This window comes from Leptopilina boulardi, unplaced genomic scaffold (assembly GCF_019393585.1).
Source record: "Leptopilina boulardi isolate dan_hultmark-lab unplaced genomic scaffold, ZJU_Lbou_2.1 LbouV2_121, whole genome shotgun sequence".
Classification (NCBI taxonomy): Eukaryota; Metazoa; Arthropoda; class Insecta; order Hymenoptera; family Figitidae; genus Leptopilina; species Leptopilina boulardi.
This window is the reverse complement of record NW_026137665.1, coordinates 2,086,859-2,112,084: the sequence shown is the minus strand read 5'-3', so window position 1 is coordinate 2,112,084 and position 25,226 is coordinate 2,086,859. Positions and strand designations below refer to the sequence as shown.

Below are 25,226 nucleotides of genomic sequence, written 5' to 3'. Positions count from 1 at the left end.
TAGGCGTTTTAAAAAATTCTCTTAAATAACAATTTGTAAAAACAAAAATTCGAACAAATGAAAATTCGGTTGAAAAGGAATTTTTTCCAATATTCTTTCTGTAAATTAAAAATTCTTTTAAATAACTATTCTGTCTATAATGAAAATTCATTCAAATAATAAATAAGTGAAATTGAAATTCGATGAAATAAAAAATTTGTAAAATTAAAATTCATTTAAAGTAAAAATTCAATAATATAGAAATTCGATTAAATGAAATTTCTGTTAAATAATAATTCGAAGAAATTAAAATTCGGTAAAATGGAATTTCTGTTATATAAAAATTCGGCTAAATGGAATTTTTGTTAAATAATAATTCGAAGAAATTAAAATTCGGTTAAATGTAATTTCTGTTAAATAAAAATTCGGCGAAATAAAAATTCGGCTAAATGGAATTTCTGTTAAATAATAATTCGAAGAAATTAAAATTCGGCTAAATGGAATTTCTGTTAAATAAAAATTCGATTAAATGGATTTTATGTTAAAATAATAATTCGAAGAAATAAAAATTCGGTTAAATGGAATTTCTGTTAAATAAAAATTCGAAGAAATAAAAATTCGGCTAAATAGAATTTCCGTTAAACAATAATTCGAAGAAATAAAAATTCAGCTAATAATAAATAATTGATAATAAAATTCTGTTAAATTAAAATTAATTAATTTTAAAGCTTATTCACGCGTCTCTTAAATTCATAGACAATGACTTGTTTTTTTTAACTAGGTCATTAAAAAAATATACATATATATATTAAAAAAAAGAATAATCGTATTATCTTGTGCGTAATTAAAAAATGCAAAATACTTTTGCGTTAAATAGATAGGTTTAAGTAAATGTGAATCGACAATAATAAAAAGAGTAACAGAATTAATATTCACATATTATAAATATATATTATGTATATTGCTTAGATGTAAATGGAAAAAGCATATCGTGAATTGGAGTATAACTTGTTTCGATAACTTCCGTTATTATACGTTAATTATTATATAAATTATAATAATTTTTTTTTGTGCATTTTTTATTATTTGTCACACAAACATTTTTTTACAAAAAAAAAAATTTATTCTAATTTTATTCTAAATTAATATTTTGAAGGAGATAAAAAATGGTTATAATTTTTTTTTTTTTTTTTCTTGAGGCTTATACAATATTATATATAATTTTTGTTAAAAGTTCGAGTGGAATTATTATTGTAACTTTGAGGTAAAACTTATATATATATATATATGTGAGAATGTGTGTGTGTGTGCAAGTTGCTTGTCGTTTTCAAAATTTATTCGAATGATCGAAATCTACGTTTCAAAGTCACAATCGAATGTAAAATAGGGTCGAAAGATCATTGCATATAGATTGAAGTGATTTTCAATACACGCACTTAAACTTGAAACGAAGGAAGCATATTTTTCGACAAATCCGACTTTTCGATTTATTTTAAGTTACATGTATGCAATACCAAAGCAAATATTTTTGTTTTCACGGAAACAAAAATTCCAATGGAGTTCTTATTGTCGTTATTGTTATTATTATTATTATTATTAATTTTTTTTTCTTCAGGAAAGAAACGTAAATTTTGTTATTTTGTAAAGACAAAGAATTTTTATATTATGCATTTTAATCTTACCTGAGATTTAAATTTAGAAAATTTAAAAGAAAAAAATTACGTTCGTTATTTATCGTTAGTGCCATAATTTTAATTATACAACAGGAAAATTTTTTTTTTTTTCTGTAAAATCAAAAGATTATTCAAATAAAGAAAATTTGATTTTACATTATTTGCATACCTTTTAATTTTATAATTATCTTTCAAAGAAATCTAGAAAAAGGAAATGAAATTAAAAATTAAAATCAAAATAATAAAATAACTAAAAGACATGTAAACATGATTTTTTTTTTATTGTTTTTGTGGTTGATGTAAATTTTTAACATATTTAAATATTATATATATATATATATAAATAATTAATTCATGAATCTATCCAGGATAAAGTAAATTCTTTTTTGAGATTTAGATTCAAATTTTTGATAAATAAATACTGAAACAAAAAAATCGAAATCATTAAATTTTGATAATATAATAATTTGATAGTTTTTTTTTGTTTTAAATAAAATTTTTGTTACTTACGCATTTTGTTTTATTGTAATAAAATTGATCTTTATTAATTTCTTCATTATTAACTAAAATATGCTTTATATTTTCAATGTTTATTCCCATTATTTTTATTTCTCCTAATGTCATTTTTTCTTTGTATATGCCATTATTTGAAATTTTTGAACGAAATTTATTATCGTTCACACTAAAGTTTAGCAAATAATATTTCTTTTTTTGAACTGAATCTATAAATTCAAAAATAATTAAAAAATTTTTCAAGTTTTCAAAATTAAAATCTTTTTAAATTCCTACTAAAATAATTTTTAACTGTTAAATATTTGAGGAGCAATTTTTCAAAATGAATACATTTATCGATTTTTGAAAAAAATTTTGTAAAATAATTTTTAACTCTTGTATATTTTTTTAAAAAAATTAGTAAAATAATTTTTAACTGTTAAAATTTTTTTAAAAATTAAAAAAATAATTTTTGACTGTTAAATAATTTTTAAAAGTTTGTAAAATATTATTTAACTGTTAAATATTTTTACATACTGAAAATTATTGTCTGTATGTATATTAAATTATATTTATTATATATGTACAAACCTAAACTATCTCCATCATCCCAATATAATTCACCTTCAGCTGTATTTTTATCATTCAATGCAATTAATAAACCAAAATTATTTTTTCGACTAGCCGTAGTTGTTAGAGAGGGTTTTTGTATTGGTAAAATATAACCTCCTCTTATTAATAAAGGAATTGTATCCAATGGAGCGTCTAGAGTAAAATTTTCTCCACTGGAAACTAATTGTTTAAATGTATAATAATTATACCATTTTCCATTTGGAATGTAACATTCAATTTTTTGCTTTTTATCAGAAATCTATAATTTAAAACAAAGTGAAATTAAAAAGAAAAAAATTTTTAGAAGGAAAATATTAAAAAAAATTTTTTTTTTTTAATTTGTCGCTCACCTCATCTAAAACAGGAATAATCATTAAGGAACTACCCCATAAAAATTGTGAGTCGATATTATAAGTACGAGAATCATTGATAAATCTGTTATTCAATATTAATATATAATTATTATTCTATTAATTATTATTTTATTAATAATAATAATTATTATTATTATTATATTTTATTAATAAAAATTATTATTATTATTATTATTATTATTATTATTATTCTAATATTATGTAATATTTATTTATGTCAATTGAGAGTAAAATATACTTACTCAAAAAATAAAGGTCGTGCTACTGTTTCGCCAAATTTATGAGCGCGAAAGAATAGAGTATACAAATATGGCAATAATTCATATCGTGTCATTAATGACTTTCTAGTTGAATTCACCACTAATTCTCCCATCGAAACAGGATCTTGTTCCTTTTGAATATAGAACACAAATTAAATTTTTAATTTTAAAACCTAAAAATTTCAAGTTAAAAAATTTAAAAAAATTTTTTTTTTTATTACCGTTAACCGGGATATAATAATGCTACTTTTTTAACTCAAATTAAAATTTTTGTTTATTTATAAAATAGCCTAAAAAAAATTTTTTTTAATTGTTTTGTCCAAATTGATTTTTGAAATTATTTAGAAATTTTTTTTCTGCTTTTTGTTAAAAAAATTAATTTTTAATTAATTAATTAATTATTTAATCAGTGCCCATAAGGAAAAGGATCGATGAAATTTCAACCTATCAAAATTAATGTTGTTTAGGGGGTGTCAATTTTTTTTTTCTATCATTATTTTAGAATGTAAAATTATAATTTATATTGTTAATTTAAAAACAAATTATTTTTAAAAAAATTATTTTAAAAAAAAATTTTATTTATTAAAAACTGTTGATGGGTAAAATAGCCCCTGGGATGGTATAATTACCCCGGTTGACGGAATTTTAATTTCTAAAAAATTAATTTTTTTTAGTCATTTAGTAATTAATTATAATTTAAAAAAAAATGTATTACTATTGTATCATCAGAATTGTGATTTCGAGCAAATGGATAAAAGGCACCGACTTGAACCCATCGGTTACATAAAGCCTCAGTGGTATCACCATCGAAACCACAAATATCAACACCCACCATTGGAATTTGGTAAAATGTATAAGATAAAATTTCCGGTATACTCATTCGTAGACTGTGCCTGAACAGAAATTTTCATTTCTTATATATATTTGACACTTTTGATTTAGATAAATTTTTTTTCTATCTTTTTGTACACTACAAAAAAGGGTTCCGTGATTTTTTTTCGAATTTTTTTTTTATCAAGCCGTTTACAAGTTATGAATTTTTTAAAATTTCAGATTTAAAACAATTTTTTCTTCAATTCTCACAACTTTTTTTTAAAAAATTTATCAATTTAAAAAGTTTTTGGGTCAAAATTCGAAAAATTTATATCTCGTAAACGGCATGATAAAAAATTTTTTTAAAAAAACCATTGAACCCTTTTTCGAAGAGTACACCAAAATAAAAAAAAAAATTATCCAAAAGTGTAAATGTTCAATATTAAATTTTTTTAATTTAATATTTTAAATTAAAAAATTATTAAAAATTATTAAAAAATTATTTCGAAATAAAAAATAATATTATAAATAATATTAAATAATTATTAAAGAACTAATTAAATATTAAGAAATATTTTGTTCATTGTTCAGCTTATCAAAATTTTTGTTGGGTCAACAAAAAAAAATTTATTTGCACAAATATCAACCAATTTTGTTTTCAGAGGAAAATATTTTTCCTTGTGTAAATTATATTCAATTTCACAGATTTGGAAATGATTTTTAAAAAAAATTGATTATTCTTACCATGATGAATAAGCATCTCCTGTCCAGGCTCCAGCATAAAATCCAATACCAATCCAAGTTGATCTTGTTATAATGAAAGGTCTCTTTTTTCTTATTTTACTCAGTGCGCTTTAAATTTGAAATTTTTTTTAGTGCATTCTATTTTTTTTCGAGTTTTTTATACAAAAATATTTTAATTTTTATCACAAATAATTGATTCAATAACTTAGAGAAAAATAAAAAAATAAAAAAGAATAGATTTAGCTATTAATATTTCAAATAAATAAGGATTTTTTTTTTACACTTTTTCGAAATTTTATTTTCAGAATTTCTATTTTTAATTACTAATTCTCATAAACTTGCAAAATATTTATATAACCGAGAATTTATTCGATATAACTTATTTATTAAATCGAATTTTCATAAATTTTAATTTGTTCAAATTTTTATTTGAACGGAATTTTCTTTTAGTCCAAGTTTTAGTTTTCAAAATGTAATCGAACGAAATCCGAATTTTTATATTATACAAAATTTTCATCAGTTTGAATATTTTTTTTTCTTAATATTTATTTTAAATTTTTAATTAAATTTTTGTAAGATAGAATTTTCATTCGTTCAAATTTTTATTTATTTTTTTTATTTGATTTTTTTTTTATTTTTTATTTCCTTTGAAAGAAATAATTTGATAAAGAAAATGCAAATTTTAAAAGGCGAATTTCGAAAATTCAATCAAACATAGAAATTCAAATAAATCAAAATTTTGTTAAAAAAAAATTTGCTTTATAAAAAATTCTATATTTAAAATCAGTTAAATGTAAATTCTGTAAATAATAATTCGAAGAAAAATTTTTTTAATTCTATTAACGAATTCTCATTTAGAGATTAATAAAATTCTATCAAATTAATTTCAGAACTTCTTCGTTTCAAAAAAAAAAAAAAAAAAAAATAGAAAAAAATGTAACTTTAAAAATTGAAAGTAATAATAAAGAAAAAGTTTAAAAAAACATTTGACAACTTACTAATTTGTTGCTGCAGCTTGACCAATGCCATAAGTATTATGAAGATCGTAATGATAACCCAAAAATTGATTTGCATTCATGCACAATGTTTTTCTTGACAATTGTCTACCAGCGACATGAGGCACAAATTGTGGATTATCTAAATCATTTTGGGGACATCCATCGAAATGTCCATTTATAAAACTCGAAGGCTCATTCATATCCTATATTTAACAATATAATTGAAATTTAATTAAATTTAATTTAATTAATTTAAAAATTAAAATTCATAAAATACTTTTTTTTTAAGAAAGAAATTTTTCTAAAATATTTTTTTTTGTTTTCTATTTTCTTTTTTATATTTTATTTTAAAATTTGATTTTTTTTTTTTTTTTATCAACGAAATACGTACAATCCATGCGCCATCAAATTGAAAATTTTTATGCGCTCTTTGCATCATTTCTTTATAATATTCTTTAGTTTTAGGATTTGTAAAATCGGGCCACACTGTCGTAATGGGATTCCATACTTTTCCATAAAATGGCAAATTAGTGCCATTTTCTTTGATAAAAATACCACGACGAAGTCCTTCATCCAACGGTGGATAGGAACCCTTTTTTTCGGTTCCAGAAATTCCAGCATCAATTAGAGGAATATAGTGCATACCTCCCTAAAATAATTTCTTTTTATTTCCGCATGTTCTAATTTATCAATGAAATAAATAGTTTTTAGAAATTTGAATAAAAAAAAAAAATTCAATTTGAAAAAAATTTCAAATTCAAATGTTAAAATTGATAATTTACATCATATATGTAAATAATAAAAATAATATTAATTAAAAATAAAAAATAATTATTGTATAATTTTGATAAATTACATCGTGAAGTTCCTTTATAAATTCAGGAAGACCTTTAAATCTTTTTCTATCGTAAGTAAAATCATTTCGTCTCTCCATATAATCTAAATCATTCCATTGTGTATCCTAAAAAAATTACGAAAAAAAAAAAAATTACAAAAAAAGTGAAAATTGATTTTTTTTGTAATTTTTTTTTTCACAATGTATATTATTTACAAAAGGAATTTTGGCCATTTTTGTTCTATTCCACACTTTTTTTGTTCCTTCTAATGTATGATATCCAAGTCTAGAAAAAAAATATTTTTATTTATATTGATTTTCAAATTATTAATAATTAAATCAATTTAATTGGATTAATAATTAATTTTTGAATAATTGAAATTATTTATTTCTATTTGTAAAAATTACCGACTTAGATGAAAACCTAATGACCAATATGGTGGAAGAAAGGGATTTCCAATAAAATTTGCATATTGCTTTAATACATCCTCAGGTGTTGGTCCCATAAAAAAATAAATATCAAAAATTCCACCAATTGTTCTAAATGTTATTGCCGGAGTTGGTTGTAAAATAATATCTAAATTGTTGGAAAAAAAATTTTTATGATTACAAAAATTATTATTATTTATTTATTATTTTTTTTAGATTTTTTATTTAGATTGCAAAAAATTGATTTTTTACCCATTGCATTGCTATTAAGAAAAAGAACACCATGACAATCACCAGATTTCTCTATTACAAAATAAAATGGTTGCGATCCATAAAGATTTGCCTTGAAATAAAAATAAAAATCATATCAGAAAATTGTGAATACAAACAACAACAAAAAATGGAAATATTTATACATTTTCTGTAACTGGCTGATCAGCGCTAAAAAATGTCAATAGCTGCCAATTTGTTGATAATTTCAAATGTGTCCTGTGCTGTCCCAAGCCATAAATATTATGAGAAGGTAATAGTGAGCTCATTTGTAAAAATTGATTCGCAAATATAAAGCCACCAATTCCATTTGAATCAAATCTATAAAATTAATAGAAAACAAAAAAAAAATTTTTTTTTAAATAAATAAAATAAATAAAAAGGAAAAATAATAAATAATTGCGATTTTCGTACCACAATAGCTCCGGTTGACGATAAAGAAACTTACAATGTAATGTTATTTGATTTTCTATGAACAGAAAAACCAGGAGCAGATTCATTAATTTTTAATTTGTATGACGTACTTCCGTCAAATGGTTCCAATTTCGATTTAATTGGCCATGGTGGCTCGTATCTTTTTTGCGAAGGATCGAATAACTAGAAATTTATTATTTCAAATCCATTTACAAAACAATTAATCATTATTATTATTTTGTTATTTAATTTAAAATATAATGTAACGAAATATAAATAAAAATACAATTTCGACGATTTAAAAGAAAAAAAATTTTTTTTATATAAATTATTTGACTAAAAAAATGTTTTCGCTTTCTGTTCAATAAAAAAATTGTATTATTTTTTGCATGAAGAATATTTACTTTTTTTTTTTTTTGTTAATCATTGGAAATATAAAAAAGCAGATTTTTGTGAACTGTGACGGAGTATTTTTAAAAATTAATTTAAAAAATTTTTTAAATTAATTTAAATTCATGAAGAAAAAAAATTACTATTAATTTAATTTTTAATTGAGCCAATTATAAGTGATTAATGTATCTATATACCTTAACTCGTAAAGTATAAGCATCGATGCTGGTACTTTCAATTGCAACTAGTGGCAAATCATTTTTATACGTTGAACGTTCATGTAATTTTAAAAAAGCCAAAATATTATTTTTATTCTCTCGTTGAGTGTTTATATCACCGTAATTATAAATTTTCCAATTTTTTCTATAATAACAAGATGGAATTTTTATATTATCAGAAAATTTCCAACAACAATTTCTCGATCCACAAGCAAGTTCTGAAGCACCATCTTCGGGATGACAATCAAATCGTTCATTATCCATAATAAGAGAACATGTTGAATCTTCAATATTTTTATTTTCATCATTAATTTCATAGTTTTTTTTAATTAGAGTCTGTTCACTATATTCGACTATTAATATTAGTGTCACGAGTATTTTTATCCATTTGTGTTTAATCATTTTTTGAAACTAAGCAAAAAAAAAAAGGAAATAGAATTTTTTATAGAAAAATTTGTCTTATAATTCAAAATTTATTTGTATAATCAAATGAAACATATTTTTAAAAAATCGTTATGATATTAGTTTTGAATAATTTTTATTATTTATTATTTGATAATATTTTTAGTAATATTTAATTACACATTTAGAAAATAGTTTTTTTATATATATAAATTTGCGGGAAAAAACAAAATTGTAAAAGTTTGTAATAAGTATCACAATGGAGAAAATAAATCTAAAATACGAAAATATAATTATTTTTTAAATTTATAATTTTATCTAAAGGAGCAATCGAATTTTTGTTATCTAAGAAGATAAATAATTTTTAAAAATGTAGAATTAAAATTGTAACAGGTTGCCACAAAAATTTTATTTATTTTTTCTCTGACTTTTTCTCCTGATTTTATTAAATTTCTTAACTTTTTCTAAAAGTCAGATATTTTTTTTTTAACCAATTCAGTTCTTTGATATTTTTTCAGTGTTTAATAAAAATTCTTTTTATTGACCATGAAAAATTTTTTTTTTTTAAATCATGGAAACTTTTATTATATTTTTTCCATTTTTTTCCAAAAGTCGGAATTTTTTTAACAAATTCAGCTTTTTGATATTTATTCAGTGTTTTTAATAAAAATCCATTAGTAAATTTTTTTTATAAAAAAAAAATATTTTCTAATCATTTTTTTTTTGCGGAAAAAAGCATTTTCTAACGAAATCATTTTTCTAAAAAAATTTTTACTAACAATTGAGCGTTAGTAACGCGTCAGACACGTTCAATATTCGGAATTCCAAAATATATTTTTCTAACAAATTTAGATTTCTAAAATAAAATAAATAATAATATAAAATAAAATTAATTTAACATTTTTTGTTCGATTTTCACAAGATACTTTTAATTGATTTTTATTTAGATAAAAAAATAATTGATAAGACTTCTCCAAAGTTGCTAGAGAATGTCAAAAAAAAAACAACTTCAAATATTCATTTTCAAATTAAACTTTCTTAAAAATTTAAATTCAGTGGTAGGATTCAATTTTATTAGAAAAAAATTGTAGAAATTAAATTTTATTAGAAAAAAAAATTTAGAATTAAAACTTTGTTAGAAAAACGAAAATTAGAAAATATTTTTTTTAGAAAAAGTGTACGTCAATCATTTAATATTTATGAAGAACAAAAATATTAATACAATTTTGTTTATAAATCGATTGTTTATTTAAAATCTAAGTTAAAAATCTGTAATAATTTATATATTATTTGTCAAGTCTTATCATTTGATAATAATAATAAAATTATAATAAATAAAAAAAAATATTACTAATAATGATAATAATAAAAATTATAAATAAATAATTATATAATAATCAATAAAATAAAAATAACAGTAAAAAAGCAGGTAAAATTTCTCTCAAAAAAATTTATAAATGAAAAAGTCACTGTTTATTTAACATACACATTTTAAACATAATTCTAACATTCTTTAAAAATATTTAAAAATCTATGTACGCTTAGAAAAATATTCATTACATCACATAGTTTGTTTATATATATATATATATATGTAATATAAAGTTATAAAAATTGCACTTTTAGTCTTTAAAATTCATTGGCACTGAAAATTACACTTACGGCTATCACATAATTGTTTTACATGAAAAAAAAAATATATATAAATCCTTATTATTTAAATTATTTAAAGTACAATTCTTACCATTAAACGATTAATCAACAAGATTGAGATAATAGAAATTAAAAATATATTGTAACTCGTAAAAGTAACTGCTGCAGAATGAACGACTGGACCTCGATATCTTTCTATCATAACTTTGGTTATTTCTTTCTCTTTTTCCGTCCAAGATAAAGTCAACATATCTTTCATTTCTAGATTTAAATTTTGCACAAATAGATACTGGAAAAAAAAAACATTTCAATGAAAAACAAAAAAATTCTCTTTACTTTAATTATATATTAAGAAAAATATAAATTTATTTTTACTTAAATGAAAATTATATTTTAAAATAAAAAAATAGTATTAAAATTTTTTTAAATTCTGCAACAAATTTTTAAGGGCGCATGAATAGACTCCAAATTTTATTTTTTCGAATCTTTATTTTATAGTGAAATTTGAATTTGCAGCTTATATAATTAAAAATTAGATTTAAAAAAATCTAATATAAAAGTATAAAATCTTTCAATAAATGAAATAAATATAAAATATAAAAATTTTTAAATAAATGACTCTTAAAAAAAGTGTTCAAAGCAAAAAAATACCGTTATCTTCAAATAAAATTTTGGGAAATATGTCGAAAACAAAGAATGAAAATTTTGTGAAGTGTGCCAATATTTTTCGAGTGGTTGAAATTTTATCACGAAATTTACGTTTTTTTTTTTTTTATTCAAAATAGTCAATAAAAAAAAACCAAGTTAAACAATTCTTTAAAATTTTTAAATTTATGCAAATTATTGTTATAAACATTTTTGTGTGCAATTTTATAAATTTTTTTGTTCTTTTATTTATCTACAAAATCAATTTCTCTGACATTTTGTATTATTATATTAAATTAACACCGTTTTCGATTAATATTTCCTAATTTTTAAAAATTATCACAATTTGATAAAAATATAAACAATTTATTTTAATTAAACAAATAGAAATTAATCTAACATGTTCCTTCGATTTTTCAAATTTCAATATTTTTAAGTTTAAGTTTTAAAAAGATGGTTTAAACTTGTATTTTTTATTTACTGTTTTGCATGAAAAAAGAAAAACCTAAATCTAATGAAAAAATTTCAACTTTTTAAAAAATATTGTCACAGTTTACAAATTTTGACTCAAAGAGGCTTTGTCAAGAGACAAGCTTTAAAAAACAATAAAATAAAATTTGCAATCGTTTTATGCGACTATTTATAAATTATAAAAAAAAAATATTTAAAAACTTAAAAATATAATTAAAGTAATTAATTATATTATTGTAAATGGTAATTACTTACAGATGGATTTTTATTGTAGTAGAATTGATCAGTGTCAATGTCCTTATCGTTAACGATTACACGGCTTACTTTTTCTAGATCCAATCCCATAACTTTTATTCTTCCTAATATAATTTTTTCAGAGAAAGAACCCATAATAGAATGAACTCTCAATGTATTATTAGACACTGTGAAATTTAACCAATGATATTCATCCTTTTCAATGGAATCTGTAAATATTTTTTAAAAAAAGACACTTTTAACATAAAGAAATTTATGAGGCATTCTATTTCAAACCGTACCACCTACAAATGACTATCGGGGGTAGAGCACTTTTCATACCTAATTTATTTTATTTAAAAGTCTTTAAATATAAAATGTAAATAATGCTTTTAATAGAGAATTTTTCAAGCTTTAAGATGGTGTAAGGCTTTATTTTAAAAAAAATTTACTTCTTGGTTTAATTTGCATTTAAAAACTTTCAGAGTTAATTTGTCAAAATATGTCATTTTCAATTTTGATAAAATTTGTCTCAAAAGAAAAATTAAATTCTCTAGTTTCTACCATCCAAAGATTATAATGGGCTTTTCAGTGGATCCAGGGAAAAAAATAAAATGTAAATTCACTTTTTATTGAATTTTGCGTAGAAAACGTAACCCTCTTGAATTTCACGTCAGAGTCAAAATCATTTGTTTTTTTTTAATTCTGTTAAAAAGATCACTTTGTCAAAATTGTAAAGCAAAAATATAATTTAATAATATATCTTTATTAGTTAAATTGTTATGTATCTTTTATTATATATAATTATGTTAGTAATATAAATAATATCAAATTAATTACCATTTTGAATTTTATTGTAAAATGAAAGTAACAATTTTTTAATTTAAGATTTCTTCGAGGTTAAAATAAATTTACCTTTTTAACAATATTATTTAAAAAAAAAACAAATGATTTTGACTATGACGTGAAATTCAAGAGGGTTACGTTTTCTACGCAAAATTCAGTAAAAAGTGAATTTACATTTTATTTTTTTTCCCTGGATCCACTGAAAAGCCCATTATAATCTTTGGATGGTAGAAACTAGAGAATTTAATTTTTCTTTTGAGACAAATTTCATCAAAATTGAAAATGACATATTTTGAGAAATTAACTCTGAAAGTTTTTAAATGCAAATTAAACCAAGAATTAAATTTTTTTAAAATAAAGACTTATACCATCTTAAAGCTTGAAAAATTCTCTATTAAAAGCATTATTTACATTTTATATTTAAAGACTTTTAAATAAAATAAACTAGGTATGAAAAGTGCTCTACCCCTGATAGTCATTTGTAGGTAGTACGGTTTGAAATAGAATGCCTCTTATGTTTATTTTATAAATTTATATAATTTATTTGTGTCTCTAGTTCTAAACGTAAAAATGAACGAAAAATTTTTTACTACTATTTTAATTTCAAATTTCTCTTTATGAATTAATATAATTATTATAATTTCTCTTACGGTATACAAAAAATAAGTTCATAATTTATTAAATGATTAATGCACTTTATTATTTTTCATTGCTGTAGTAATTTTTTAAAAAAAATTACATACTAAAAAATTTATTTCGTTCATTTAAACGTTTAGAACTTTAGGCACAAGAATTATTCAAAAATTAAAAAAAAAAATCAGTAAAACAGAAAAATGTAAAACGGTGAAAATCATAGTAAGTTCAATGTGGAAATTAAATAATTTTGAAAATTATGATATTTAAAATAAAATACTACTTCGTTGATATTTTTATGTAATTTAATTTCAGTTATTAAATTTTTAAATTTAATTTCAAATATTAAATTTTTTTCAATTATTTTTTTAATAATATAATTAAATTTAGGGTATCCTGCGATTTTTGAAAAAAAATCAAGGACTTTTCAAGATTTTTCAAGGTCTAAAAAAAATTCAAAAATTTCGAGGTTCGCTGCAATTTGAACAAAAAATCATGAAAATCATCACTAACCTAAACTTTCTCCATCATCCCAATATAATTCTCCAGTGGCATATTGTTGATTATCCAGTGCAATTAATAAGGCAAATTTATTTTTTCGACTTTCCGTAGTTGTACGAGAACTTTGTTGCATAGGCAAAATTGATCCACCACGTACTAATAAAGGAATTGTATCCAACGGAGCGTTTAGAGTTACGTTTTCACCAGTTGATAATATCGATTCATTTGTATAGAAATTATACCATTTTCCTGCAGGAATGTAAGCATCGACCTTTTCATTTTTATCAGAAATCTAAATAGAAAAAAAGAAAGCAAAAAAAAACGCAGGTAAAAAAAAGATGTTCAGTTTTTTAGTTTTCAAATTTATATTTTATAATTTTGATAATGATTTATGAGATTACCTCGTCTAGTACAGGAACAATCATTAAAGAGCTTCCCCAAAGAAATTGTGTATCGATATTGTATGTAGCGGGATCATTGGTGAACCTGTTTTTACATTCGTAATTAGAAAATCATTAAAAAAAATTTTCCAAAACAAAAATTTTGTAAATTTAATGACGTAATAGAAATCTAATAATTTGAAGTTAGAAAAACGAGTTTTCCTTTTTTCCAAAAAAAAGGTGAAAAATAACTAATTTGTATTTATTCAAATGTAGATTCATTGAAATTTTTCATCAATGATTGAAGTATTAATATTTGAACAAATTGAAATTTAAAAAAAAAACAAAACTACTTTTGATTTTGAAAACAAGGGTTAAATTTGAAATTTTTTGTAAAATTTTTTGCACTATTCGAAAGAGTAGGAAATATCTTCGGATAATATATTAATCATAATTTTTTCTGTTTTGTATAATAGTTATAGATTAAAAAATGAAATTGAAACTCACTCGAAGAACAAAGGACGCGCAACAGTTACGCCAAAACGATGAGCAGCCGAAAAGAGAGTATATAAATATGGCAAAAGTTCATATCGAATTGTGAGAGCTTTTTTTGATGATCTGATTACCAATTCTCCCATCACAGCAGGATCTTGCTCCTAAATTAATACACAAATTAGAAATTAGAATATTATATATTCTTTGTTTTTAAATGAAAAAAAAAAAAATAAATAAAGATTATTTTCATTAAAAACATTTTTAACTATTGAACAAAAAATAATGTGCCTAAAGTTCTGAATTTTCAAATAAATAAAAACGTTTTTTTGTTCTATAAAAATTTTTACAAATTGCTACTGCAATAAAAAATAAAAAAGTACATTTAATATTTATTAAATAGTTATTTCATTTTTTTTTTTTTTGATAAAAGAAAGTAATGTTTTTTAATAAAATTGGAATTTAAAGAAGTATAGTAAACAAAATTTTCGTTCATTTGAACGATTAGAACTATGTTTATAATTTAATTTTATAGTTTATAATAATTAATTAATTTGCAACTTCAATTCAATTTAAAATAAAAAATGAATTTCACAACGTTTATCATCAACGATTGAGAAGAAAAAATATTTTTTTATATTATAATTTTTTGTCAGTGAAAATTTTTGGTAACGTTTCCCGATCAACAAATTAAAAAAAAAAATTTATTTTCTGCATGGAAATTATTTTTTTTATTTTTAAACATTGATTATAAGCGTCAAAATATAAAAATCGAAATAAATTGCATTTTTTTTTAAATCGCAAAAACTAGCAGGATTTTGAGTCTTAATGATTAAAAAATAAATTGATAAATTTCAATTATTTTCCATGTAATTTCACTTACGATAGTGTCATCAGAATTGTGATTTCGTGAGAAAGGATAAAAAGCACCAACTTGCATCCAACGATTGCAAAGAGAAACTGTTGTATTTCCATTGAAACCACAAATATCTGCGCCAACCATTGGAATTTGAAAGAAACTGAATTGTAGAATTTCTGGAATACTCATTTTCAAGTCGTACCTATACAAAGATTATTAAAAAAAAAATATTTTAATTTTTTTTTTACCTCTTTCTTAATAGTGCAGGTTTTCCATTTCTTTTTTCTTTCCTTTTTATTTACAATAATAAACGGACTAAGAAAAATAAAAATGCCCTTTTGTAATAAAATTGCATTATCTTACAGAAAGGAAAAAAAAAAAATTAAAATAACTTGAAACTTTTATCTTTGATTCATTTACTTACCAGGATGAATAAATATCTCCGGTCCAATGACCAGCGTAAAATCCATGACCAACCCATGTTGAACGAGAAATAATAAAAGGTCTCTTATTCCTTATTTGTTTCAACGCACTTTAATTATAAAAATGTTCATGTCAATTTTTTAATAATTTCACATAAAATATAATATTCGAGAAAAATGAATGGACAGTAAAAAAAATGTAAGAGCTATGAAAAAAATAACAAATATCATTTTTTTTTAAATCCACTACCTATTTTATTGAAATTCGTTTTATTTAATAAGAGTTTATATATAATTTTATCTATTTGAATTTTTAGTTTATAAAATTAAAATATTTTCCAATTCCAATTATTTTCAATGTAATTTATTTTTTAAAAAAAGTTGTTATTCTTTTTTAAATTTTCAGTATTTTCACAACAATTTCGTGAATTTATTTCTGCATACCATTAAAAATATTGTTTGTAATTTAAAATAAATAATAAAAAAAATATTTCTTATGTTCAATCTATAATTTATTTTATTAATTATGTTCAAAATAAAATTTTATTCCATAATTTCTTCAAAATATAATTGAATGTGGCAATTTTTAAAAAAATTTATCAAGTAGTTATTCGAAAATATTAAAATTGAAATAAATTAATTATTATAAAATTTCAAATTATGAAATAATAATAAAATTATTTCCTTTAGTAAGAATAATAATTATAAAATTTACCAAAATTATTTGGTTTTTTTTTCAGTAAAATTTTTTTTTTAATTATTGAAATAAAATTTTAGGCTGTTAATGAGAAAATTAAAAATTAACTTACTTATTTGTTGAAATAGCTTGACTGATACCATATGTATTGTGTAGATCATAATGAGATCCTAAATAATGTTGTGAATTCATACACAACGTTTTTGTAGCAAGAATACCTCCATTCACCTGAGGTACATATTCAGGATTGTCTAAATTGTTGATAGGACAACCATTTGAAAGACCATTGTAAAAATTAGATGGTTCGTTCATGTCCTATAATTAAATTTTAATAATAAACAAAAGTAATTTTTAATAAATTTAATAAAATATAAAGTAATTATTTAATTAAAATTAATTATTTAGAATTATTATTATTATTATATATAATATACGAGTCAACGTTTGTGAAGTGTATCAACATTTTTTTAATTGTCGATATTTTTCAATGCAATACACGTTTTTCTGTTCAAAATAATAAATTAAAAATACAACTTCAACAGTTTTGCATATCTTGAATATTTATACAAAATTTATTGTTATAAACATTTTTTGAAAAATTACGTAATTTTTTCAAAAATATCAACAATTTATTTGTAGAAATAAAAAAAAAAATCTTTACTTCTCCTTTGATTAAAAAAAAAAAATTTCTGTTGCATAATATTTATTTAATCGAATTTTTTAACAATAACTCATTTAAATATTTAAAATTAAACTTGCGTATATTTTATTATTGTTTTAAATAGAAAAACATGTATTGCATTGAAAAATATCTCAATTAAAAAAATGTTAACACACTTTATAAATTTTGATTCATTTAGGGTCACAGTCCACTAACTTTCGTCTAATAGTGGTTGCGACCAAATTTTTAAAAAATCTAGTTTTAATATATATGTGAAACTCGATGATTCCCTGAGTTCATTAACCATAATATTATGGTAAAAATTTTATTACCTTTAAAAATATTAAATATCAAAAGTCGGTGGTTTACAATGTGATTTTGTAACCTTAAATTTTCCAAATTTTTTTAAAAACGCTATTATTAAAAAACTATTAAGAAATTAAATGTTGGAACTCACCAAAACAATGCAAATTAATCATCTAAAAAAAAAATATAAATAAAGTTCTCAAAGTTCATAATGAACGAAATAATTTTTTTGGTCTATAAATTTTTTAAATTTATTACAACAATAAAAAATATTAAAGTACATTAAACATTTTTATTAATTATAAATTTATTTTTGAAAAAATAATTTTAAAAAAATTTTGAAATCCCAATTTAAAAAACTCATTTTTTAAACATTTTTCAAATTAAAAATTTGTTATTTTGCATTATTTTTTTTTTTTTTTATTTAATTAAGTTATAATTAATTAATATTATGTTTTTAAAAAATATATTATTTTCATTCATTAAAAGATTTAGAAGAGAAAAAAGTATAAAAAATATTTAATTAATTGTATAAAAATTAAATTTTTATTTAATTAAATCTTTGGAAAATAACTTTAAAGTTAAAATGTAAATAATTGAAATATAAAAGCTAAATAAAACTATAAGTTATCGAAAACTGTTATGAAAGTTTTATTTTTAAATAATAAAATTCCAATTTTTTTTTTTATATTTTATGTCATATAAAATAATATTTTCTAATCCAAATTTTATTTTTAAAAAAAGCTTTTTCTTATGAAATTTCTTTTTAAAAATTTTCTCAGAACTTGATATCGAAAATAAACTTTTGGTATTGATAAAATAATTTTAATTCACAAGTGATAAAATTTCTGCGAAGTATCTTATGAATGACAACACAAAAAAATGATTTTATTCATTTAAGTAATTAGAATATTTTTCTAATTATTTTCAATTATTAGAAACAAAAACAATTACAAATTTGAATTTTATTAAAAAAAAGAAAAGAAAATTATATAAATGGTAATGCATAAAAAAAGCAAAAAATTTTAGAAATTAAATATTATTATAGAAAAGAAAAATTAGAAAATAATTTTTTTTTAAAAATGTAATCTTTTAATTTTTCTATAATCAAGAAAGGCAAAAATTTAATTTTTATACAATTAATTAAATATTTTTTATACTTTTTTCTTCTAAATCTTTTAATGAATGAAAATAATATATTTTTTAAAAACATAATATTTAATTAATTATAACTTAATTAAATAAAAAAAGTAAAAAAAAAATGCAAAATAACAAATTTTTAATGAAAAATGTTTAAAAAATGAGTTTTTTAAATTGGGATTCCAACTTTTTTTAAAAATTATTTTTTCAAAAATAAATTTATAATTAATTAAAATGTTTAATGTACTTTAATATTTTTTATTGCTGTAATAAATTTAAAAAATTTATAGACCAAAAAAATTATTTCGTTCATTATGAACTTTCAGAACTTTATTTATATATTTTTTTTTAGATAATTAATTGTTGTAAATTAATTTAAATTATGAATCGTAAACAAAATACTTACAATCCATGCGCCGTCAAATTGAAAATTATCATGAGTTTCCTTCATCATTTTCAAATAATAATCTTGTGTTTTAGGATTTGTAAAATCTGGCCAAACAGTAGAATTGAAATTCCAAACTTTTCCCTGAAATGGTGAACCATTATTGTCTTTGACAAATATTCCTTCACGTACACCTTCATCGTAAGGTATATAGGAACCATTAATTTCCGTTCCTGAAATTCCAGCATCAATCAATGGAATATAATGCATTCCTTCATTATGAAGATTTTTAATAAATTCAGGAAGTTCTTTAAATTTTATTTTATCATATGTAAAATCATTATGTCTATCCATATAATCCAAATCATTCCACTGTGTATCAAATGGAATTCCCGCCACTCTTGTTCTATTCCATGTTTCTTTTGTTTTTTCCAATGAACCATAGCCAAAACGGCATAAATGAAAACCCAATGACCAATAGGGTGGAAAAAAAGGTTTTCCCACAATCATTGCATATTGTTGTAAAACATCGTTAGGCGTTGGTCCCATAAAAAAATAAATATCAAAAATACCACCAATTGTACGAAATGTTATTGCTGGCGCTGGTTGTAAAATAATATCCATTGCATTACTATTTAAAAATAAAACACCATGACAATCACCTGATTTTTCAATAATCATATAAAATGGATGCGATCCATAGAGATTTGCATTTTCTGTTGGCGGTCGATCTGAATTAAATAGCGTTAATAATTCCCAATTTGTCGATAATTTTAAATTTCTTCTATGTTCACCAAGTCCATAAATATTCGATGACGGCAATAATGAGCTCATTTGTAAAAATTGATTTGCAAATATAAAACCACCAATTCCATTTGAATTAAATAAAGTCTCACCATTTAAATTTCGATGAACAGAAAAACCTGGACTTGTTTTATCAATTTTTATATTATACATTGTTGTTCCCAAAAATGAATTTGTTTCATTTCTTATTGGCCATGGTGGTTCGTATCTTTTTTTCAAAGGATCATAAAGTTTAACACGTAAAATTGACTCATCAACACTTGTCGATTCAATTTTTATCAATGATAAATCATTTTTATACGATGATTTTGATGTTGATTTTAAAAAACCGGAAATATCGTTTTCATTCTTGTGTATTGTTATATTTTCATATTTATATATTTGCCAATTAATACCGTAAAAACAATAGGGTATATCAATGAAATTTTGTTTTGTTTTATGCACTGGTTTCCAACAACAATTTCGTTGTGTACATGAAATTTCTGTTGCCCCAGCTTCTGGATGACAATCAAATCTTTTATCCTCAGGTATTAATGAACAAGTTGCATCATTTAATTTTCTATGTGTTTCTTTTAATTTCAAATCATTGTCATTTAATTTATCATTTATTTTGTGAAATTCTTTTTCAAGAATATTTATTTTCTCATCAGTTTCGTGAGTTATTTTTTTATAAATTAAATTGAAATAATTATCAACATCATTTGCGGAGTTAAAAAATAATTCACTATGATTATTGAGGGAATTTTCAATAATTGGCAATTTTTTTTCAGTCGCTTTAAATGATAGAAAAGGAATGATGAAAAGATACATAATAATGATAATAACCGATAATATTAAAAGAAACATAAAACAAAGATCCAATTTTCCTTTTGATAAACAAAGATTATCAAATTTCATCAAGTATTTTTTTTTCTTTTTCTTAATTTCGTCATCACAAATCATTTTTTCCATGTCGTCAGCACTCATTTCTATTTTTAGAATATTTTCGTAGTATTCTATAATGTTTTAAATATCTGCAATAAATAAAATATTAAATAAAATAAATATTAAATATTATTAAATATAATAAATTTCTATTTTTGGTGTTTTGTAAGTATTTTGAAAAGTTTTAAATATCTCTAAAATAAAAAATATATTGAAAAAAAAAATGTTTCTTTGGTTAAAAATGTTTTTTTAATAAATATTTTTTAACAATAGTACAGAAATTATTTATATAAGATTTTATTTATTACTAGCAAAATTAAACGCGCGCAAGTGCCCCAAATTGAGTATTTAATTGTTTGTTATAAAGAAATTAAAGATTAATATTATCCAGAATAATTTAATTTATTAGAATATTATTACATATTAAATGATAATAATGAAAATTATATTTTTACAGGCCTCGCATTATACGACTTTTTCCGACTTTTTTCAAAAATACGACTTTTATCGACTTCTTTTAATGAAATGCAACATTTTTTTTTACATTTGAAAAAAAATGTAAATAAAATACATTTTTCTAGTATAAAATGTAGATCTTCTTCAATTCAATTATTTAACAAATTTTGAACTAAAATGATTCTTCGCTAAATTAATTATTTTTAATAATTTTAATGAAATACATATCACAAATTCAATTATATCAAAATTATTTTTCAATTAAAATTTTTATGAAATTTAACCATTGTTTATAATTTAACAAAAAAAAATATCACAATAAAATTGAATTATTTTTTAAAAATTTCAATTCAAAATAAACTAAAATTCAATTATTACCCGAAATTTTAATTCAAAATCAATTAAAAATCCAATTATTATCCAAAATTTTCAATTTAAAATTTAATTATTTACCAAGTTTTCAATTTAAAATGAAATAAAATTCAATTATTTTCTAAAATTTCTATTCAAAATTAATTATCCAAATTTTCAATCAAAAATGAACTTAAATTAAATTATTATCCAAAAATTCAATTAAAATTCAATTATTTCCCAAAATTTTCAATTCAAAATGAACTGAAATTCAATTATTTTCCAAATTTAAAATCAAATAAAATTTCATTTTTCTCAAAAATTTGAATTCAAAATTAATTGAATTTTCAATAATTTGAATTTAAAAGCATCTAAAATTTAATTAATTCTAAAATTTTCCATCGAAAATTTTTTTTTTTTTTGAAATTTAATAATTTCAATTATAACTCTAAGGAAATTCAATTATTTTTAACTATTTTAATAATATTCTTTGAAAATTCAACTATCTGAAACCATTTTTCAATTAAAAATGATTTTCAAATTATTGTATTTTGTCCGTATTTTCTAATAAATTTTTAGTGAAATCATCTAAAATTTTAATTACAAAACACTTAAAGTTTCAATTAATTTCAAAAATCTCAATTTTAAATCTTTGAAAATTCAATTAAATTTAAAAAATGTTTTCCAAAAATTGTTTGATAAATTATTTTTAGTTCTGTAAAATTTAATAATTGTTTGAAAATTAACAATATCTTTTGAAATTTAATTATTTCTAAAAATTTCAACTTCAACCCTTCGAAAAGGATTATTATTAAAAAAAAATTTTTATTTAAAAATCTGTAAAATATTTTTGTTAAAATAAAAAACAAATCCACTTTTTTTTGGAATATAAATCGACTAAAACGACTTTTTGTGTCTTTAAGTTGATTCGAGGCCTGTGTTTTTATAATTAATATTTAATATGTATTCGTTGGCCCCTGGTACCTTAAAAATTAATTTTTAAAAATAAATTTTTTTCAAATTACTATCTTGTACGAAATTTCCTGGCGCATCTTTTTTCTCATCATAAATTTTTTGTATTTGTATACAATTTTTGAATCAATGTACAACTTTAAAAAAAATTTCGTTGGTAAACGTTGTGTACTTCAGCTTCGTGAATTGAATTTTCGAATTTGGAATTTTAAAGAAACTTATTCCGAAATTTGGAAACACAATTATTATACAACTTTGGAAAAAATGAGAAAAAGAATTGTCAAAATTTGACACGTCATAAGATTACTATTCAAAAAAACACGTGAAATCAGAAAAGGCCAACTTCAAGTTAGGACAGAAGGACAGACCAAGCATTTTATTATTATATATAATTATTTAATATATATAGGTGTATGTTTTTTAAACAAATTATATAAACAAAAGGATCATCAGACCCACTCTAAAATTTATTACAAAATTTTCCTCTTATTTTCATGTGTGTAAAAATAAAAAAAAATTTTTTTTAAATTGCGCCTAAATTTAAAAAAATTTAATTTATTAATAAAAAATCACTGTTTTTTATAAACAAATTCAAAAATTTTTTTTTCGTTAACATATTTTTAAAGTCGATAAAAAACTGAAACTTTTTTGTATCTTGGTCATAAATCGTAAATTCAATGCTTTTAGAGTTTGATGTCATTGAAATTAGGTGTATTTTAAAAAAAAACTTGAAAAAATCAGATTTTTAAAAATTCATAACTCAAAAATTTGAGAGCACTTATAAAAAAATATGTAAACCTTTTTTTCTATAAAGATCGAAAAAAAATATATTTACCGAATTTAAAATGTTATACATATATGTAAATCTTCCCACATAGCACGACTTCTTGCTGGGAGGTTAATGTAACGATATCTATAGGGTTTGTAAGGTTACCGTGTAAGCCTGCAGTAAACTTGAGGTCATCTTAAAACTTCCGCCTTACAGTAAGCTTACACAGTAAAGCTAAGGTAAGCTTACACAGTAAGGTCGTGGTAAGTTTACATGGTAAGGATGTGGTAAGCTTACACGGTAAGGTTGTTGTAAGCTTGCCGTAAGGTTACTGTAAGGTTACTATAAGGTTGATGTAAGGTTACTGTAAACATAGAATGTTGTTAATAAATAAAATTTATTAATATTTATGCGCAGTAGTTTTCTATGGCACATACGGCTGCGCAGTAACTTTTATTTGACAAACCCTATTGGGGTTCATAAAGTACTTTACCAAATATATAATTTTTTATGCAAAAAAATTTATAATATAATATATATTATAATATAATTATTTTTAATATATTTTCATATTACTTTATATTAACAGTAACCTTACAGCAACCTTACAGTAACCTTACAGTAACCTTACGGGAAGCTTACAACAACCTTACCGTGTAAGCTTACCACATCCTTACCATGTAAACTTACCACGACCTTACTGTGTAAGCTTATCTTAGCTTTACTGTGTAAGCTTACTGTAAGGCGGAAGTTTTAAGATGACCTCAAGTTTACTGCAGGCTTACACGGTAACCTTACAAACCCTACAGATATCCTTACAGTAACCTCACAGCAAGAAGTCGTGCTATGTGGGTTACGTGTAATCGCCCATATATACTGTTGCATCATTTATCAAATATTTAAATTTTTATGTTTTTTGCAACTTAAATTAAAATACATTATTATTCCAAGCTTTGAGAATATAATTTTTAAACAAAATACATATTGCGTAATAAATTTTCTTTTGACGTTATCTTTATTTTGATATTAACTTGTTGCTATTAATTATAAATTATACCGGTAACCTCAATTTGATATTTATTTTCATTATGATAAATTTGTGATTGTGTTTATTTGTTTTTAACTTATACCAAAAATAAATGTTTAAGAAAATAGTACAATACTTCAAAAATAAATAACAAAATTCATAATAAATACCTTCTCTTATTTTGTGACAATGTAGAATTTTTTCTTTATAACATATTTTTCAATTTGTAAATATATAACTTGAAATCAAATTTTTTTTTTAACAAAACAAACTATTCGCGCATAACACAATTTTGTTTGTAAACAATTAACTTTTATAGTTTTGTAAAATTAACAAATCATCACTTTGCATGCTTTGCTATAATGAAAGCAATGAAAGAAACGTGAAACTATGAGAGAAACATCTAGAAAGTGCGAGAAATCCCAAAATAAAAATGGAAAGCTCAAAAATTGTAAAAACAAAAAAACTTTTGTAATGTACTGTACTTTAGTATGGTTTTCTCTTGGAACCAGCGATAATTGGCTATTGAAGTCAGTTATAACCTTTAATTTGTCGACACAAAAAGAACCACAAAATTTAAATTTTTACACTATATAGTAATTCTTGTTGTAAACAAAAGATATTAATAAGTAAATAAATTACTTTAACATTGTTGGACTAAGGTTAATTCTTTTTCTGTGTTTTTAAAATTATTT

At 21.2% G+C, this 25,226-nt stretch overlaps 1 protein-coding gene across 2 annotated transcripts; it reads right to left on the bottom strand.

The window, feature by feature from the left end:
• Positions 1-1,989: 1,989 nt before the first annotated feature.
• On the bottom strand, positions 1,990-24,964 carry LOC127286035 (maltase-glucoamylase-like). 2 transcript variants are annotated; one of them, XM_051312320.1, is made up of 26 exons: positions 24,702-24,964; positions 19,250-21,045; positions 16,849-17,051; positions 16,042-16,149; positions 15,642-15,819; positions 14,774-14,922; positions 14,288-14,372; positions 13,899-14,178; positions 11,928-12,136; positions 10,648-10,845; positions 8,481-8,912; positions 7,928-8,076; positions 7,626-7,800; positions 7,462-7,552; positions 7,189-7,357; positions 6,997-7,066; positions 6,802-6,906; positions 6,337-6,594; positions 5,946-6,148; positions 4,948-5,055; positions 4,106-4,283; positions 3,373-3,521; positions 3,107-3,191; positions 2,736-3,015; positions 2,163-2,374; positions 1,990-2,073 (listed from the first exon to the last, which is right to left on the bottom strand). In XM_051312320.1, exons 2-26 carry the CDS (start codon positions 20,996-20,998, stop codon positions 2,005-2,007), a joined length of 5,892 nt encoding a protein of 1,963 aa, XP_051168277.1. In that variant the 5' UTR covers positions 20,999-21,045; positions 24,702-24,964; the 3' UTR covers positions 1,990-2,004. The 2 variants fall into 2 exon arrangements, with proteins under 2 accessions (XP_051168277.1, XP_051168285.1); XM_051312328.1 differs by lacking the exons at positions 1,990-2,073; positions 2,163-2,374; positions 3,107-3,191 and having other exon boundaries at positions 2,787-3,015; positions 24,702-24,962.
• Positions 24,965-25,226: the final 262 nt, after the last annotated feature.

What these genes read in the sequence shown, in the direction of transcription:
- LOC127286035 (XM_051312320.1), bottom strand. Translation starts at nt 20,998, where the DNA reads ATGAGTGCTGACGACATGGAAAAAATGATTTGTGATGACGAAATTAAG. An exon ending in GCGCGTCCTTTGTTCTTCGA is followed by an intron (nt 14,373 to 14,773) that starts GTGAGTTTCAAT and finishes ATGTAAAAACAG; the next exon opens with GTTCACCAATGATCCCGCTA. An exon ending in GGATGATGGAGAAAGTTTAG is followed by an intron (nt 12,137 to 13,898) that starts GTTAGTGATGAT and finishes AAATATTTACAG; the next exon opens with ATTCCATTGAAAAGGATGAA.